Source organism: Mus musculus, chromosome 7 (assembly GCF_000001635.26).
Source record: "Mus musculus strain C57BL/6J chromosome 7, GRCm38.p6 C57BL/6J".
Lineage (NCBI taxonomy): Eukaryota > Metazoa > Chordata > Mammalia > Rodentia > Muridae > Mus > Mus musculus.
This window is the reverse complement of record NC_000073.6, coordinates 122,066,221-122,083,551: the sequence shown is the minus strand read 5'-3', so window position 1 is coordinate 122,083,551 and position 17,331 is coordinate 122,066,221. Positions and strand designations below refer to the sequence as shown.

Below are 17,331 nucleotides of genomic sequence, written 5' to 3'. Positions count from 1 at the left end.
TCTGGAGTATCTGAAGACAGCTACAGTGTACTTACATATAATTAATAAATAAATAAATAAATAAATCTTAAAAAAAAAAAAGTTTAGTAGAAAAATGAGGCAAACAAGGAAAAGTGGGAGAAAAAGCAAACTAATGGGGCCTGAAAATAAAAAATGGCGCTGGCCAACCAAATCAAGGCAACATGGCTAGAGTAGTCAGAGGGGTGGAAAAGCAGCTTTGGCAGTGTGGCAGAGGTCACTCTCACTTCTCAGCTGGCTGTGACACAAGAGTACAGAAAAGCCCTTGTCTCTAGCTCTTAAGAATGTCTCCTTGTAGGGTCTCTATTGTGGAAATGGTTTTGAACCAGATCTTTTAAAAATATATTGGTGGTGGTGGCACATAACTTTGATCCCAGCATTTGGGAGGCAGAGGCAGGCGTGAATCTCTTGAGTTCAAGGCCAGCCTGATCTACAGAGTGAGTTTCAGGACAGCCAGAACTTCGAAGAGAAACCCTATCTTGAAAAAAATATATCCAGAGGCTGGCAAGATGGCTTTGTGGCTTACCCTGCTGCCAAACCTTTCCGTCCTGGAACCCATATGGTAGAAGAGAACCTACTTCCAAAAGCAGTCCTCACACACATCATGGCCTGAGTGTGCACATGTGTATACAAACACAAAAATTTAAGAATTTTAATAAAAATCTAATACAATGAAGCTGGATATCACACCACATGTGTATAGTCCCTGAGGGTGAATAGGAAGATCCTGAGTTCCAGGCAGACCTATGTTACCTAGCAAGACCCTCTCGGAAAAAGAAAAACGCTTTTCAGTGTATGAGGTATTAGCAAGATAAAAAAAAAAAAAAACCAGAGCCCAGACCCTTCAGGAATACTTGCACAAAGGAGAGAAGGGAAATATCTAACATGTGAGTTGGCTGAGTGCACTATGCTATATTCTGACAAACTATCACCATTTATGCCAAGGATTCTGGTCATGTCCAATTGCTGATCTTCTTTCCTTTCCGGGTCTTTATCCACTGTTTTTAAAACATATCTTCAAAGGCTAGATGGCTGGCAAGGGTACAGCATTCCCAGTTAGGACAGAGAGGGTGGGGAGGTAGTTTCCTCTAACTAGAAGCATGCATGGCAGAGGGCTGCCCAAGCAAAAGGGTGGCTGATTGGCAAGCTCATTACTCTGATACTTCAGGCTCAATCAAATCTCCTGTCAGCTGTTCAGAGAATAAACTTGTATATATTACACAGTACCATACAAGTCAGACCACAGCTGACAAAAGATGGCTCGCGGCCCAGTTCTAAATGTTGGTAAGCCCCCAGGATAGATAGGCGCATTAAGAATCGGAAGGAAAGAGAGACACAATTAATTATCAAACTTTAATTGATAGACTAATCTTACAGGATAAACAATACAACAGCTAGTCAAGATTACATATTTAAAAAAAAAAAAATCCAGCAGCGCAAATCTAATAGACTAAATACGTTCATCTCCTCCCAAACAGGCGTTTTGATTTAAAAACAAACAAGAACAGAGTGTACACCACAAGGAAACATAGTACTTACATATTGTCAGATACCTCTGCAGAAGTCTGTAGGAAAGGTAAGGAAGGTTCTCAGACACCAAGGAAGCAGAGCCACCCACCCTGGCAGCTAAGCCACCAGCTGATTTGCACACTAGAGGCTCCTGTCTACTTCTAGGCCTATGAAGAAGGAAACGGGTCTGATCCTGACTGGAAGTTAACTTTATTACAAAGTTTAAAGACAGAGGGACCATCCTTTTCCAAGGGAACAGGCCTGAATGGTAGCAAGAAGCAAGAGAAAGTTGGCAGATGGGTGAAAAGCCCAACCTTGGCATACATCTATCTATTCCCTCCCTTCTTGGCTCCTAGCAAAGAAAAGGGCAGGCCAACTGCAATAGCTCACAATGCTCCTCCAGGCACATTAAAGAGGAAAAATTCCCTTCTGGGTGAGATATGGCGACTTTTCTGAGACCTGGCAATGTAGCAAAGTTCATCTCTTTGGCCCTCATAAGGGAAAGCAGCAACTAAGGAGCTACTGAGGACCTTACCAGGCAGGCCCCTACTATGTCTACAGGATGCAAAGAAAGTAATCCTTAGCCCAGTCAAACTTCATTTTAAGAGCCAAAGCTACCTGCAAAGGCCCATCATGGATTAAAATACTTCTTACCAAGAGTCCTGCAACTCAGAGTCTAAGAGCTCTGAGCTGAGGGACCCAGGCTCAGCAGCAGTTATGTGATCACATTTTTCTGCCAAGTCACCTCAGGGAGGAAAAGGAAGGCATGATGCCTGTGATGGCAGCCTACAGAAGGGCCACCAGTGCCACTTGCAGATGGGAGAACAGCCTTTTCAGTGGCTACATGATGACAAGCAGAGGAGCCTTGCTGTGAGTAGGACTCTCTTACCCAGCCTCATGTGATACCACCAGAAGCCTTCTCCTGCGTGCCCTCTCATCTGACTGAAAGAATTGTACAGAAATAATCCTGAGGAAAAAACATACTAGGATGCTACCTAAAGGGAAGAGTATTCCAATGCTCACACAGATTTAGTCAGTATATCCCACATGTTAAGAAATATATAAAGACTGTTCACGGGACTGAGTGACAAAATAGCAAATACTGCTGTGACCCAGACAGATCTAAACACTTATTCCCAGGGCTTCTGGCACTGTCTGTCTTCTAAGAGCTTCTGGCAAAGCCTTCCATACTGACAGAGTCAGGAGCCAGAGCTCAAGCAGATTCAGCAAGCTCTGGAAAGCAATACTCAAAACGGCTCCATATGAAAGGTGTCATTTACATTATTTATAGAGAATATCTCCAAGTAAGGAAAAAGCACCATTTTACTTAAAATAAAAAGGCTCACAGAGGCTTTGGTCCTCTTGAAATGACACCGGCCTGCGTGAGAAGCAGTTTGGCCCTTGGGCAGCAGGGGGATAATGGCAGGGCATGAGTACTGGGAGGAGGCGGTGAAGAGCACTGGGACCCACACAGAAAACAGGGCTGGCAGGATGGGCCTCAGAGCCAAGGTGGGAACACCAGAGGCCCGATCACAGAGACCAAAACTAGGTATGTGGCACTGTCAAGACAGGTCTCAGAGACATTGGCAAACAAATGACAGTATTCAAGCCAAGAAGATGCTCTACCTGCCACTTGGTCACTTCCTTGATAGGCCTGCCAAGTGCAGGAGGAGGCTGGGACAAGGAGCAAAGTGCACCTTCTCCAGGAACTGCAGGCCAATAAGAACAGAAAATCCACAACTATCACTGAGGTGCAACACAGGCAGTTTCTTGGACGCTGTACTTCACACGTTACTTATGCGCCCAAAAAGCAGAGTAGTTTTTCCTGTCCAGATGCATAACTTGGCACTGAATACACCACAAAAAGCAAGAGGCTGTCTATGTGGGCTGGATTCCCAAACTACAGCTTAGAAGGGAAGGGCATAAATATTGTCATTAATTGGCTCACAAGGAATAGTCATCTTAGGCAATACATGCGAATACATTTCACAGGATGAGGGCGGGTAACAGCTTAAGAGTCCAAAGTGTGACGCTGGGAGGTTTCTCACCAAACCTTACTATGAGAGCCTGCGACCAGTGAGAGGAGAATTGCAAAGACAGCAGCAGAGAAACAGCAAACAGCACAAGGATCATCCACCAAGAGACTGTCCCTCCTTTCAGTCAATCAAGGCTTACAGAAAAGACAGCAGTTCACATGTACACAGAAGGTCAGGGCTAAAACCAGGAGAGCAAGCTGGTCCTGAAAGCAACTTATCCCATTCTGTTGTTGGAATACCACTTGCTGACCCACTGGGTCAGACGTCTTCCATGAGAAAGGCAGCATCTCTGAACCTGGGATAAAGGACACTTGAACTGAACGCATGAGCAGAAGGACCGAATGGAGAAGCATAATTCAAACAACCATTGGACTGCTTAAGGAGTTCTGGGAAGCTTCCCAAAAAATAAAGTGTATGACGTGTGGCTATATGGCAAGCCGGCTCCTCAGAGCAGGGGGCCTTGGAGCAGCAAATCCTAGGCTGTGGTGATAGGCAGGGCTTTAAAGTCAAGCTAAAGGAAGGCTGTCAACAAGCAAACCAGCAGTGGAACGCCTCAGAACAGGGATCCAAAGGGTACACAGGAATCAAGTGAGAGATACTCTACTGTTCGAAGACCACCACAGTGAGGTGGGAACCCCTACACCAAGACCACAGCTGTTACTTCCCATGTCCATTCCCAAGCAGCAGCACATGGAAGAGAGCCTGGCAAAGAGGTGAAAATGAGGTACCAAAAGAGAAACTGGCATCTTTGGGATTAAAACGAAATCATAGGGAAATAATAAAAAAACAAAACAAAACTATCTGAATCAATGAGCACACACACAAAAATATATGGCTTACTCACCACCCCCATTTTGCATACAATTTTAATACCAAAGAAAAAAACAAAAACAAAACAAAACCAACCAGACTCATCACAATGCAGTCCAAATGTTTGCAACCAAAGACATCAATATTTCAGTTGAAGTCACTTCTAGGAAAAATAAAAGTAAAAAAAAGAAAGGAAAAGAAAAAAAAAAAAAGAAAGAAAGGAAAAAAGAAAGAAAATAAGCAAAGAAGGAAACAACCAGAAAGCTTTTGATGATTCCGTCTCAGCATTGCTGGTAGGTCTACTCTCAAACAGACTTAAGAGTATAAGAGTATTCCACACATGTTCCAAACTTGGATTTATTAATTTCCACCATACTGACTTTAAAAATGGTATGAAGCTGACTGCAAGAAAGGGAACCGGTGATTTTAAGTTCAAATTAAGCTAATGGTGAAAGTACATCACCTCTGGCTTCAGTCACCACATCACCTCAGATTGAATAGAGATTTGTGTGTGTGTGAACAAAGTCCCAGAACTCTGCAATCCAGGGATGCTGCGGACCTCTCCCGGCAATGTCCTTCACTTTGGGTCAGTCTCCTGGGCCAGAGGTGAAAGTGCTTTCAAAAATACTGCCACTTGCCCAGCACAGTGTCTTTGATTGCATCCACATATTGAGTTGGAACCCAGTACACCCAGTAGTAAGAGGCTTCCGTGGGGCCCAACTGAAACGCCTGCAAGGGAAAAGGAAAAACCAAGCGATGCTTCAGAGGAGGGTGACCAAGCAGGCAGAACAACAGACACAGGAGGGAGGGAGGGAGGGACGGAGGGAGGGAGGGGAGCAAACTGATTAAAAAGGGGAGAAAAATAAAACCAAACTGTACTTGGGGAGGAGTTGCCTATGCTTAAAGATGAGATGGGGAATGTGAAAGGGCAGGCGGGGAGGGGAAGTTCAGCTCAGCAGAGTTGACTCTAAGGCAGTGGTTTGCATACTTCAGTGTACATCAGAACCACCTGGAAGACTCGTGAACAGATTGCAGGCTCCAGCCCCGGGACTTAAGTTTGGGAGGCCTGAGGCAAAGCCCAAGAAACTTCTAACAAACTCCCAGGTAATTCAATATTACTGGTCCAGAGGTCACAGTTTGAGAACAGCTGCCCTAGAAAATGTCATTCACACACAGGAAGCAGGTATGAATGACCAAAGCACACTATGTGAAATGTTAAAATCCTAACAACCTACATATCCATCAGTAAGGAAGGGTACCCATAATTCACAGTAGTGTGGCCTACTCATACAAACACTGGAGTCTTTTGTTAAGATATAAATAGATCCTTTGGATCTTGAGTTATGACAGATCACAATGTCAAACCCAAGCCATCAAGTTGCAGAAGGGTACCATGATGCTATTTATGAAAACTGAAAAAACACAACACAGTATACCGTCTTGTTCATGGACATTGTATAACAAAAGCACTGACAGATGAAGAACATATATGACAGGTTACAATAATGGGGATGGAGAAGGGGAAAACAATGGGGACAACATCACTGCTGGTAAAAAATTTTTTTTATTTAAAAGATTTAAAACATGATACAAAATATTTACAACTATCATATTCTGGTGATGGATATATGGGTAGTGGCATAAATGTAAGGTATGTCCTTTTCTGTATCTTTGAAGCATAACTCTAAATATGAAAGAGCGCTGTGAACTGTGACACACTACTCTAGCTAGACAAATGGCATATGCAAGAGAAGAAGTAAACCTCTCTTCAGGGCAAGGGTAAAGCGCTATCTAACAGCATTCAAATCAGATAGACACAAGGGGATGGCTGGATTCACTTTTGGCCCTAAATGATAACTAAATTTAATTTGAACTAAATTCTAAACCAATATTCATTAACACACATTTTTAAAGAAGCATCTATTGTGGTCCATTCATCCTATCTGCCTCCCCATCACCAAGGTGCATGAAAAACAAAAACAAGATGTGCAAGCCCCACAGGGTTAAACTGTTCAAACAAATGTTTCAAAAAAAGAGTGAAAGGGCCAGGCCAAAAATATCAATACCAACTGTTAAAACAGAAAAAAATAACTGAGCAGGCAAAACAAATGGGCGTGTAGAGACTACCTAATGGCCCCAAAGCCTAGTATGCTCTCATCACCACCAGGAAAAAAGTCCAAGAGCCTGTGACCATCGACTGCAGTCCAGCTGACCCTGAGCAGCAGGAAAGGCCACAGCAACTCTCCAGACCATTGTACCCTAATTCCCCCTCACTGATTGCCGTACAGCAAATAGACTGTCCAACACATCTCTGTGCCATGGACTTGGTAATCCCGCCTACAATCCCAACAACTGCTGTTTCTCATGGAGGTGTAGGGTGGGGAGGGATATGGTAACATTACTACAAGCTACTGAAAAAGCCACCCACTGAAAGAAAACAGCAGCAAACCCAACTCTGAAATTTGGAGTCTAGGCAGGTAAACTGTATGTATAAAGAGCTCGTTCTGTACAAACTGATGAGCTCCATGAAGAACAAACATGCCCTGAGTCCCAGCCTCCCAAAGGGACCCTGGCTACACGGCACGTGCTGGGCATGACAGATCACTACAAGAGGGAGCCTTCTCGGTGTCTTCACAGCCTAAGGGGGTGTTCTCTTTTATAAGTAAGACAAAACTTAAAATGAAAGTCTACAGGCCATTTCAATTCATTTTCCTGGCCTAAAAACAAACTAATCCAAATAAGAGGGAGACAGAAGAAATTTCTAAAAAGGACAGAAAAAAACATAGCCTCCTTTAGACAGTTGGGATTCTGCAAATAAACACAGCTGGGAACAAGGTCATGGACACACCTCTTCAGTAGACAAGAAAATGTAAAGGTCTTTTCAGTCTCCTGAAGATTGCTTTCTTTTAAGATAGAATTGCCTGTGAAAAATCCACTCCCTACAAGATGAAGCAGAAGCAGGTGGCCAGGCAGGCTGAGGCTACTCACCATCATGTGGTAGTCTTCATGTCCTTCAATAGGTTCACTGACCACATTTTTAATGGAGCCCATGGGCAGTTTCTCAGTCCGCTCTAGGATGAAAGAATGACAGCAGTTACTCAAGGGTCTACCTGTCCCAACTCCTCCTCAGCCACAACTCCTCCCATACCACAGCTGGTTGGATGTATAGTAACTCAGGTAGCAGACAACGCTCCCTCTGGGGATGAGGAACACCATCTTCTGACTGATACACCTAAAGTCTGAGAGGGAGTTGGGAAATATGGAGCACCAAAAAAAAGAACAGGGTTTGGTGATGGCATGGGAAGAGTCCGAGGGCACATTTACCTGTCTTGTTATGATAAATGATCATTAATAACACCTCAAAACTCTTCTATGTTTTCATAACTCAAACCTAGTATCAGTTAAGGTTTTGAACACCTAAAAAAGGCAAAGTCAGGAAGCACACAAGAAAGCAGCAACAGGAGGAGTATGCCAAGCTTGCAAGGCGAATGCCTATGCCAAGCCTCACCCAAACCTACAAACATCAGTTTGCGGTGGCCTCTCAAAACATTTACACTCTCACCTGATTAACACTGGGGACACCAATGATCACACGGATAGAGAACATTTTACAACAAGTTAAGGATGGCACAAAAGAGGAGGCAATAATGAGGCTGGCCTTCAGGGAGGTGAAGCAAGTGCAACAGACAAGTGTAATGATGGGGAGGCACGAGGATCTGTGCCAAAGGAAATAACCCAGGAAGCACCAGATACCTGAGGTGCAGGCAGGTATTGTCAGAAAACTGGTAAATAAGGTGGGAAAGACTCCTTATGGCCTCCGCAGGAAAGAAAAAAATCTAGAAAGGCAGACAAGTACACAAATAAGTTATCAAACTAGAGATTTAATAAGAGTCCTGGGCTCTGGTTTTACCAGTGACATAAAGTATTTCGCTTACATAGTCCTGGAACTTCAGAAAACTGGGAACAGGGAAAGTTTACTTTGTGGTCCTAAATAAAACAACAGTCACATACAGACAAGACCAATGGCATCCTTAAAGACTGAGACTTTAAAATTACTTGCACTTAGGGGCTGGAGAGATGGCTCAGCAGTTAAGAGTACTGACTATTCTTCCAGAGGTCCTGAGTTCAATTCCCAGCAACCACACAGTGGCTCAAAACCATCTGTAATGTGATCCAATACCCTCTTCTGGTGTGTCTGAAGACAGTGACAGTGTATTCACATATATAAAATAAATAAATCTTTAAAAAAAGAAAAATACGGGTTGGAGAGGTGGCTCAGTGGATAAGAGCACTGACTGCTCTTCCAAAGGTCCTGAGTTCAATTCCCAGCAACCACATAGTGGCTCACAACCATCCATGATGAGATCTGACGCCCTCTTATGGTGTGTCTGAAGAAACCTACAGTGTACTTACATAAAATAATAAATAAATTAATTAAAAAGAAAAAAAAAAAAAAAGAAAAATACTTGCACTTTGAAATGCCTGGAGATTTCATACCATCATAGATTCTGACCTTTCTTCAAATTCCAAAGGTTAGACAATCCAAACCCCACAAGGCAGATAACAGCAATCAGCTAAGCTTTGACTGTACTACAAGCAGGGTGGGACAGCTGATTACAACCTGCGAATGCTCTTATGGACGTCTCCATGATCTCACACTGCTTCTTCCTATCCAGACAGCAAAATGTTGTGTGTGGCAGCCTTGAAGGTCCCTTCGCAGCAAAAAAGCCATGGAGAAGCCAATTAGCTGCTGGGACAGTCACTTCATTGCAGCTTCTTACAGAAAACAAGCTAGTGGCTTTCAGCCAATTCCCAGAACAAGTTGTACTTCTGCAAGTCCTTTTGATGCTAGGTGACAGGCCTCCTGAGCTCACAAGAACAACACTTAGCCAGCCCCTGGGTATGCTAGGTTGATAAAAGGAAAGGTCCAGCTGAGAATGAAGAGCTCAGCCTCATCAACCATGAAAGGCATAAGGACTTCATGGCCATGCTCTTTTAACACAGTTCCAATCTCTTTGCATCTGGACCCTTTCAGAGCTCTGCCCTCACACTAAAGCAGGAAGCCAGATGATTTTCGAAGCTTAAATAAAATCTCTAAGCCTGGCATGATAGTTCATGTACTCAAAAGCCTGGGACAAGAGAAACATCAAAAGTCTAAAGCCAGGGCTACCCCATCGTTTCCCCCAAAGTAACAAACAACATACACATTTCATGGGGAAAAAAATTATTCCAAGGACCCATAAAGCACAAGACATGATAAAGCTTCACATGATAGCTTTACTAGACCAGACTAGTCACCTGCTCTGAATCTGTAGCCCAGCTACAGAGCAGAACCATGTGCATCAGCAAGCAAATGACATAACAGAAGACAAAAACAAGATCACCAGGAAAGCCTAGAGGCAGGGCAGCTAATCACTAGCCAAGGAGATGACAAGACAAGCTCTCCAGAACAAAATGTTCAAGCAAAGCCAACATAAGTCACTGGAACACTGGAAAAAAACGTTAAAACTTAATCCCTAGGGTTGAAACAGTAGTGTGTGTTCTAGATTCATGTTTTAGAAAATAAAAACCACACTTCCCACCACCCTGCCCAAGTTTTATTTTTGTGAAACTTGGTTCCATTTTCTGCATTCTGCCCTTGGAAGCAACAAATCTCTGATGATGGGGCCTCTATTCTTTCTTTGGCATTTACCTCGAACACTGAATACCTACAGTGCTGGCCAGAAACAGGTGAATTAGGCATGTTCGGGTCCCTCCAGGAATCTAACGGGGACAGACAAGTCAGAGAGTAATGAGTGCTCTGGGGACATAGAGTGCTGGAGCAGCAGCAGCAGAAGCAGCAGCAGCAGCAGTTCAAGAGAAGAGTTAGGAAGATGTAAGGAAGGTTTCTTTAGAAAAGGGCATCTTAGGAGGAGGAGGGCTTTAGAAGACTATTAATCCTAAGGGCTGAGGAGAAGACATTCTAAGGTAGGCCCTGGAAAGACAAGAGCTATGCAAAACATGAGCTGGGAAATTGAAGACTGTGGCTCAAGTGCATGAGACATGAAGGCAAACCCAGCAGACCAAGGATTTAGAGTAGGGTAATGTTTAGAGTAGGGAACCGAGCCTTGAAGAGCTACGACTGTTTACAGGCACAAGAACAGACAAAAAGCAGTACAACAATGATGATCAAAAGATGATGGGTGGGGACAGGGAAACAGAAACTTGGGTCTAATGCAATTTTTTAAGAAGATAAAAACAGCCTTTACCAGTCCTGGTGAATGGTAAAGAAAGGGACACGGGATATTCTGGAGTGTTACTAACAAGATTTGGTAACTAGCCAGGATTGATGGTGCACACCTTTCATCCCAGCATTCACAAGGCAGAGGCAAGTGGATCTCAAAATTTAAGGCTAACCTGGTCTACTGAGCAAGTTCTAGGTCAGCCAGAGAGAAGCCCCACATCAAAAACAAACAAAAACACTGGTAACCTTCAGGGGAAGGTTCAGTGGGGATGGTCAGAGAGATATTTTCCAGAAATACCAAGGTTGAACCAACCAGATACTGCGCACATGTGGGGAACTGGGTGACAAGGGATAAGGATATATATAAAGTGGAATCAGCAGGCAAAGGAGAAATTCTAGGCAGCAATTAGGAAAACTTCACTTCTATAGTCAAACTGACCTACAGAGGTCAGGCAGGCAGGCACCATAAGCAAAGCTAACTAAACATCAGACAGGGTCATGAGGACCATGGTGAACACCACTGCTCAGTCACAGCTCCTCAATGCCATGGGAAGAGTACAGGCTCCAATGGCCAGATCTTTTGATATTTTCCAAGATAAGCTCCCCATTAGTTTCAAGAAACTATGTAATTTGTACAACTATGTGATATATCCATAAAACCCTTGCTTAAGTACCAGACGCTTGGGGCCTCTTGGTTTGTATGTAATTTAAGGGCCGAATTTTGAAGGAAGGTCTCTGAGGTCAGACTGAAAAGGATGAGGGGTATGGAGTCAACCAAGATGCAAGCATGTAAAGACATTGTCAAAAGTAGGAACACAAAAAGCACCATGAGGAGAGGGGCTCCAAACGAAAGGCAGAATGGCAGTCAGGAGCCAGTGCTGCTGGCACTAGAGGCAGGCAGGGTGCTGGGATGCCAAGGAGGCTAAGAGAACTAGAGTACCTTTAGTGCCGATCCACAGCTGGTCTTGCTCTAGCTTAAAGGTGAGCCTCACTTTCCCGCCAGACTTATTGTACATGCCAGACAAGGGTACCGTTGGCAGGCGCTCCTAGAGGCATAAGAGCACAGTGAGAAAGGGAGAGACAATAGGACAGAGAGGGAGATGAGACAGAACTTCAAGGTCATGATTATAGCAATGTTAGACTATGAACTGGCTCCTTTTTAGGGGCTTAAAAAGTAGGCCAGCTTACCTGGGCACCCTTAACAGACGGCATCACATCTTCAGGCTTTCCCTTGTCCAACACTTTCCTGTGTTGCTACAATATAAGCCACAACAAAGAGGAAATGAGACAGCTGACTCTATGAGCTGGTTTCTAGCTCTTGAGTAGACAGAATGAAGCAGTCTTAGAGTCCATTTGAAAGTATTTAGTATCAACAGACTATGGATCCCTTCACACTGCAGGGCAATTATGTTCAAGGGAGTTTGTGTTGATAATGAAATGTTCCATACCTGGGCTAGCCACTGGCCTGACTAATGAGCACCTTATATGTGGTTAGCAACACACAGATTTGACTTCTCAATTTTTTGTTTTGTTTTGTTTTTGTTTTTTTCAAGACAGTTTTTCTCTGTGTAGCTCTGGCTATCCTTGAACTCAAGAAATCCGCCTGCCTCTGCCTCCCAAGTGCTGGGATTAAAGGCGAGTGCCACCACTCCCTGGCTACTTCTCAATTTTATTTAAGCTTAACTACTATCCATGTCATCCACAGCCACTGAATTAGATGTGTTCCACAGACTAAGTAGGATTTAAAGGTTCTACTCACAGCTCTCCAGGTAAAAAACTAACCATTAAGTCAACAAGTAGGAAACAAGAGCAATAGCTGTATTATTCAACTTCAAAGAAACTATAAGCTGACTATATAAATGCCAAGCGGGGTCATTTTTGCATTATTATGGAAAGTCATTATTATGACAGAAGTCTTCTCTACCCCACCCTCAACCCAGCCACAAAGAAAACCCAAGGAACCACATTTTGAAAACAGAAAAATGCTGACACCCCTATACCCTACCATTAAGAAGCTTCCAAGCCCCACTCCTGCCCTCTACCCCAGGACCCAGAAGTTTAAGCTCATAGCCCTCAAATGCTTTCATTTCCTTTACATCTGTACCTTTACAGGTACAGTAGCTGCTTGGTAAAGCTGGAACTGTAGGCCAATAAATGGACCAGGGGTAAAACTAAGCCAAATGTAAGCATTAACAGGCAGTGGGCCAATTGAAACCTTCACCACTGTCACAGCAGAACACTGTGGTAGGGTTGCTAGTGAAGGGCTGTTGCTGACACCAGCCTCAGATTCTGGAACACACTGATCAAAAGCCTACTGAGGGAGTGGAGTCTCATTAGGTCGTGCTATGCCTCGTAACCAGTGGCATCACCAAAGCAAAGCAGCACAGACTGGAGTACAGTTTGAGTCATACCTTGTAAGGACCTTTGGGAGCACTGTCCCTGCACTGTGATGAGCAGCTCTAAGCCTGCTGACCCACCATTAGTAACCTAAAACCCATATTTACAAGGCAGGTTATACACTAAGGATTTGACAGAGGACAGTTCTCACATTTTCTTCATAGGTATGTCAGGGGAAGATAGAAAATACCAATGACGTCAACAAATTACAGGAAATTTGGATTCCATATGTAGGGATTAAAATGGTTCATACAAATAATTACTTTTAGATCATAATTCATCTTTTCAACATACAGCGACTCTGCTTTGCAGTAGAGCATGTGTTATGATTGACAAGGTCACAGGCTCAATCCCTAGCACCAAGTACAACACAAACAAATACCCCGAGGAAAGCTGTTTTGAAATCAAAGTTTCAGAGATTCCGTAAAGATAACACAGTTTTCGAATGCTACACAATATTCTCTATGGTATCTAGGGTAGCCACTTGTCACTAAACATATTTCTTTCAAACACATTCGTGTTTCCATCAAAAAACATTAATATAGTATAACTATTCCCACAATTCTGTTTCAATTTTACTGCCAAATTTGTAAAAAAAAGACTTTTTGGGTTACAAAGTAAACATGGGTGTGTAAAGGAAAACCATCTTTCTTTCTCCCAGTGCTGGCAATGCGCCTTTAGTGTCAACTGTCCCTCAAATGCTGGTTCAAGTGAGACCTACTCTGTTGAAGATACAGAGTAAATAAAAAGTTCGTAATAGACTGGAGCAGCTCAGTGCAGGCTTCTTATCTACTACCAAGAGTAAGACTCTAGCTTCAATCCTCTGTACTGTACACACACACACACACACACACACACACACACACACAATAAACAGGCATGATGGCACATGACCATAAACTCAGACCTAGGGAGTTAGAGACAAGAGGATTGTTAAAAATTCCAGGCCAGCCATTCTCCAAATCATGTTTCAGGCCAGTCAGGGATAAAGAGTAAAACCCTGTGCCTCAAAAAACAAGCACACAAAAATGAGCAGGAGAGATAATACAAAAACTCAGACTCCTTCATGAAGAAGGACCACTATTAATACAAAACAAAACAAGTGTCAGTATCATTTGCTTCAGCTTGGTTTGACTTCCTGAAATGGTCAGTTTTAGGGGAACCTCTAAAATCTGTCCACTTCCATACCTTTCCAGAATTGGATTTTCTGAACTTGACAAGACACACAGACACAGAAATCAAATGGGAGCAGTTAGAAGGAACAAGGGCTTAATTCCAATACTGGTCATATTCTCTGGCACTACTAAGAGAAACCCACTTGTGACTTCCTTTGCTAACTCGCTAGAGTCTCCCTTTACAAAGGCCTTATCCTAACGCGGGAAGTCTAAGCACACTGACCCACCAGATGACAAAGATGCATATTTCAGGTAGCTGTCAACTCCACTCTGCTGCACCCAACTGCTCCATACATTTCCATCATGGGCCCTGTCCAGAAAGGAGCTTATTCTAGGGAGACTGTAACCAGTCTCTACATTCCCAGGACCACAAGCAGATGCCGAATGGTCTCACCTTCTGCCTGCAGAGGGGCTCCTTCTTGTTTTCTTCAGCCTTTGCATCCTGCTGGGCAGCATCTTTCGGGGTGTTTACTGCTAAAACATCATTTATAGTAGAACCAACCACCATGATCTTGGCCCCACTGGTCACTTTTATTTCTCTCAAAGTCTTGTCTTCAGGAACAAGTCCTTTATACATGACCTTCTGCATGGCAGGTGGGAGACCTTGACAAAAAGTGGAAAGGAATAAGCAGGAAATGCGTGGACCATCCCCCTTCTATAACAAAACAGGAAGTGAATACTGGTCCATCAACTATCAGCTTTGTGAACTTGAAGGAGTTCAGAACACCAGGACTATTTGATTGGTAAAACTTGGTCCTTCTACATGAATGTAAGGTATTTAGAATTGTTTGATGTCTAGGTATCATTGTTTCCAAGTTATAACTCTATCTTCTATCCACTTAAATACTGAAAATTCCCAAGTGTAGGAGATACAGAAAGCCAATAAGCTTTTTACCCGATACATGGAGAAAGCTTTAAGGAAAGTATTTCAAGTAGCAAACCAAAACAAATAAAACGGCCATGTATGAATATTTATAAAGGGCCATTAGGACAGTTGATAACACTGTTTCATGAACTTCCCTTATGAAACTGATCTGTCTGCTGAAAATAAATCCGTGGCTAAATACTGGACCTGTTCAGAATCTCCTGTAAAGTTCATAAATACCGCGCCTAGCAATGACAGTCCAACATTAGTTAGAAGGGTGAGCCTTAATACTCAAGATTCAGGCTTGCATCTCACTCCACCACTTGGTGGTACCACTATCATTCTGGGCCTAATTTTCCCTCTCTGATTACTAATGGACATACAAGTACTGATTTCAGAAAACTGCAGTGAGGATAGCGGGAGTCTAGGCGCAAGAAAATCGCTAACAGTTTAGCACGACGTAAGCATCAAGAGCTAGAAGGTAGGTCGTGGGTAGAAGCAGTCGGGTGTCAGCTCCTCGAATACCTGTAATGGAGTGAATCTTCTGCTTTAGCTCGGACCCCGTGCTGTCCAGAGGGACCTTCACGTCGTGTTTGGTCTTGTTCCAGATTATCTTCAGATCCACCAGCTCCTTGCCCACACCGCCGCCCGCGTCCTCGCCGTTGCTGACCGAGGCCTGGGCCGCAGGGTCCCCAGGGGGCTGGGCCGGGGCCGGCTGCAGGTTGCCTCGCGCGTCGCAGGAGTCCTCCGCCGCTGCCCCTACGGCTGCTTCGGCCTCCACGCAGTTGAGGGGCCGTGCGGGCGCCTCGGTGGCCACAGCCTCGGCCTCCGTGTCCATGCCTGGCTCCTCCATGCCTGCAAAGGGGTTAGGGGGGTGGGTGCTCGCCACGAGCCCGGCCTGCGACGAGAACGGGCCCGGGCACCGTCGTTGCCGCGCCACGCTCCTCCCTCCGGGGCCAGGCCCGGTCCCACGACCCCGGCAGCGTCCGCAAGCTCTTCAGCCGCCGACCGACCGCCTTCCCCGCCACACTCACCATCCGGGGCTCCGGCCGCCGCCATGATGATTGTGTACAACACCCACCACGACCGCAGGGGCCGCCGGGAAGAAGCGAGCTGGCGGAGATTGGCCCCCGCACCAGCCCCTAATTTCACACAGGCTGGCCGGAAACAGGTGGAGGTTTCTATGGAGACCCGCCTCCTCCGCTTCCCGGGCCGGCCCCTGCCACGCTTTAGCATTCCCGCAGCCGGAGGGGGCGGGTCTGGGAGATCGCCTGCTCGCAGCGCTCGGTCCCCGAGCGGCGGCGCATCGCCGCCCTAGTCCAGAGGGGCGTGAGCAGCCCAGATAGGCGGCTTACGCCTTTAAGTGGCAGGGCCGCGCTCGCTGTGGCGAAAGTTGATTGGTTGGAGTGATTTTTTTCCCCCCCGCCGAGCGGAAGTGACGCGCGAAGGAGCCCACGTGTGTGTTTCTAGTCCACATGGCGGCGCCCCTCAAGAGGCTTCTGCTGGCCGAGCCGCACGTGGTGGCCCTCGGGCACCGCGTGGGGCGGCGCGAGGCCAGTCTGGGCCCAGATCCCGGGGCCCCGGTGCGAGTGCGCTTCGCTCCCAGCCCCACAGGTAATCCTAACGGACGTGACGCCGCTCGCCGCAGCCCACCTTCCCGTCCCCGCCCCCGAAAGTTCCAGAAACAGTCCCTTCCGGGGTTGTCTGCGCGACCCCGTTTTAAAGAGACGGAGGTGGAGGGCTAGGATTTGAAGTGATTGAGATTGCTAGAAGTTTCCTTGTTGTATTGTCTCTGTCCTTTCTTATTGCACGCTGTGTGCAGAGCGTATAGACTTTATGCCAAGGCCTATGCGCTATAATGCAGTGGTCATTGAAAAGTCAGGGTTCTGGCTTTGAAGAAACCGACAAATCCTAGAGTCATATGTGTCCATTTTGGCAGTGAAGCGGGATAGGGCGCCCTAGAAGGTATTGCTGAAGAGGTAACATTTGAGTTGAGAACAAGTGTCAAGAAGACCCGCTTGAAGCCTAAGAGGAAACGACATGCACAAAAGCCTGAGTTTGCTGGCAGCTTAGCAAGTCAGAAGAAAACAGAGGCCCATGTATATCTTGCTAGGAATTCTGTGTCTCCTCCCTTCCCACAAATTCCCAACCTTTAGTTCAAGCCACCTTCTACCCTGTTCACACTGAGCAACCGTTCATTCTAGGTCTAGGGTCAGCAGGAAAAGATATTTCTGAGTCTCAGCTGCACAGGAAGAACGCATTACCTCCAGGCAGGCAATGTAGATTGTGGAACTTCGA

The 17,331-nt window shown here is 45.2% G+C and overlaps 2 protein-coding genes across 7 annotated transcripts in view; one reads left to right on the top strand and one right to left on the bottom strand.

Moving 5' to 3' along the window:
• Positions 1 to 1,352: 1,352 nt before the first annotated feature.
• On the bottom strand, positions 1,353 to 16,457 carry Ubfd1 (ubiquitin family domain containing 1). 4 transcript variants are annotated; one of them, XM_006507914.4, is made up of 8 exons: positions 16,068 to 16,457; positions 15,559 to 15,888; positions 14,563 to 14,771; positions 11,785 to 11,850; positions 11,537 to 11,642; positions 10,066 to 10,136; positions 7,362 to 7,444; positions 1,353 to 5,102 (listed from the first exon to the last, which is right to left on the bottom strand). In XM_006507914.4, exons 1-7 carry the CDS (start codon positions 16,267 to 16,269, stop codon positions 7,364 to 7,366), a joined length of 1,065 nt encoding a protein of 354 aa, XP_006507977.3. In that variant the 5' UTR covers positions 16,270 to 16,457; the 3' UTR covers positions 1,353 to 5,102; positions 7,362 to 7,363. The 4 variants fall into 4 exon arrangements, with proteins under 4 accessions (XP_006507977.3, NP_613055.2, XP_006507976.3 ...); NM_138589.2 differs by lacking the exon at positions 10,066 to 10,136 and having other exon boundaries at positions 16,068 to 16,354; XM_006507913.4 differs by lacking the exons at positions 1,353 to 5,102; positions 7,362 to 7,444 and adding an exon at positions 8,839 to 9,085.
• Ears2 (glutamyl-tRNA synthetase 2, mitochondrial) overlaps positions 16,458 to 17,331 on the top strand; it is a 32,933-nt gene continuing 32,059 nt past the window's right edge. Inside the window, exon 1 of one of the 3 annotated variants that reach the window (XR_003946547.1) lies at positions 16,458 to 16,647. Coding sequence is in view for 2 of the 3 variants with exons in the window: in XM_030242929.1 (XP_030098789.1) it covers positions 16,509 to 16,647 (139 nt within the window). In the remaining variant the exon portion in view is untranslated. The remainder of the gene's footprint in view (positions 16,648 to 17,331) is intronic. The other 2 variants (XM_030242929.1, NM_026140.3) reach the window with 2 other exon arrangements.

Bases quoted from the DNA above. Each gene is read 5' to 3' on its own strand.
- Ubfd1 (XM_006507913.4), bottom strand. From the start codon at position 16,269: ATGCTAAAGCGTGGCAGGGGCCGGCCCGGGAAGCGGAGGAGGCGGGTC. The intron at 10,137-11,536 runs GTACTCTAGTTC...TGTCCCCGTTAG, and splicing joins GCTGTGGATCGGCACTAAAG to ATTCCTGGAGGGACCCGAAC. The intron at 9,086-10,065 runs GTAAATGCCAAA...TTTGCTGCGAAG, and splicing joins GTAGGTATTCAGTGTTCGAG to GGACCTTCAAGGCTGCCACA.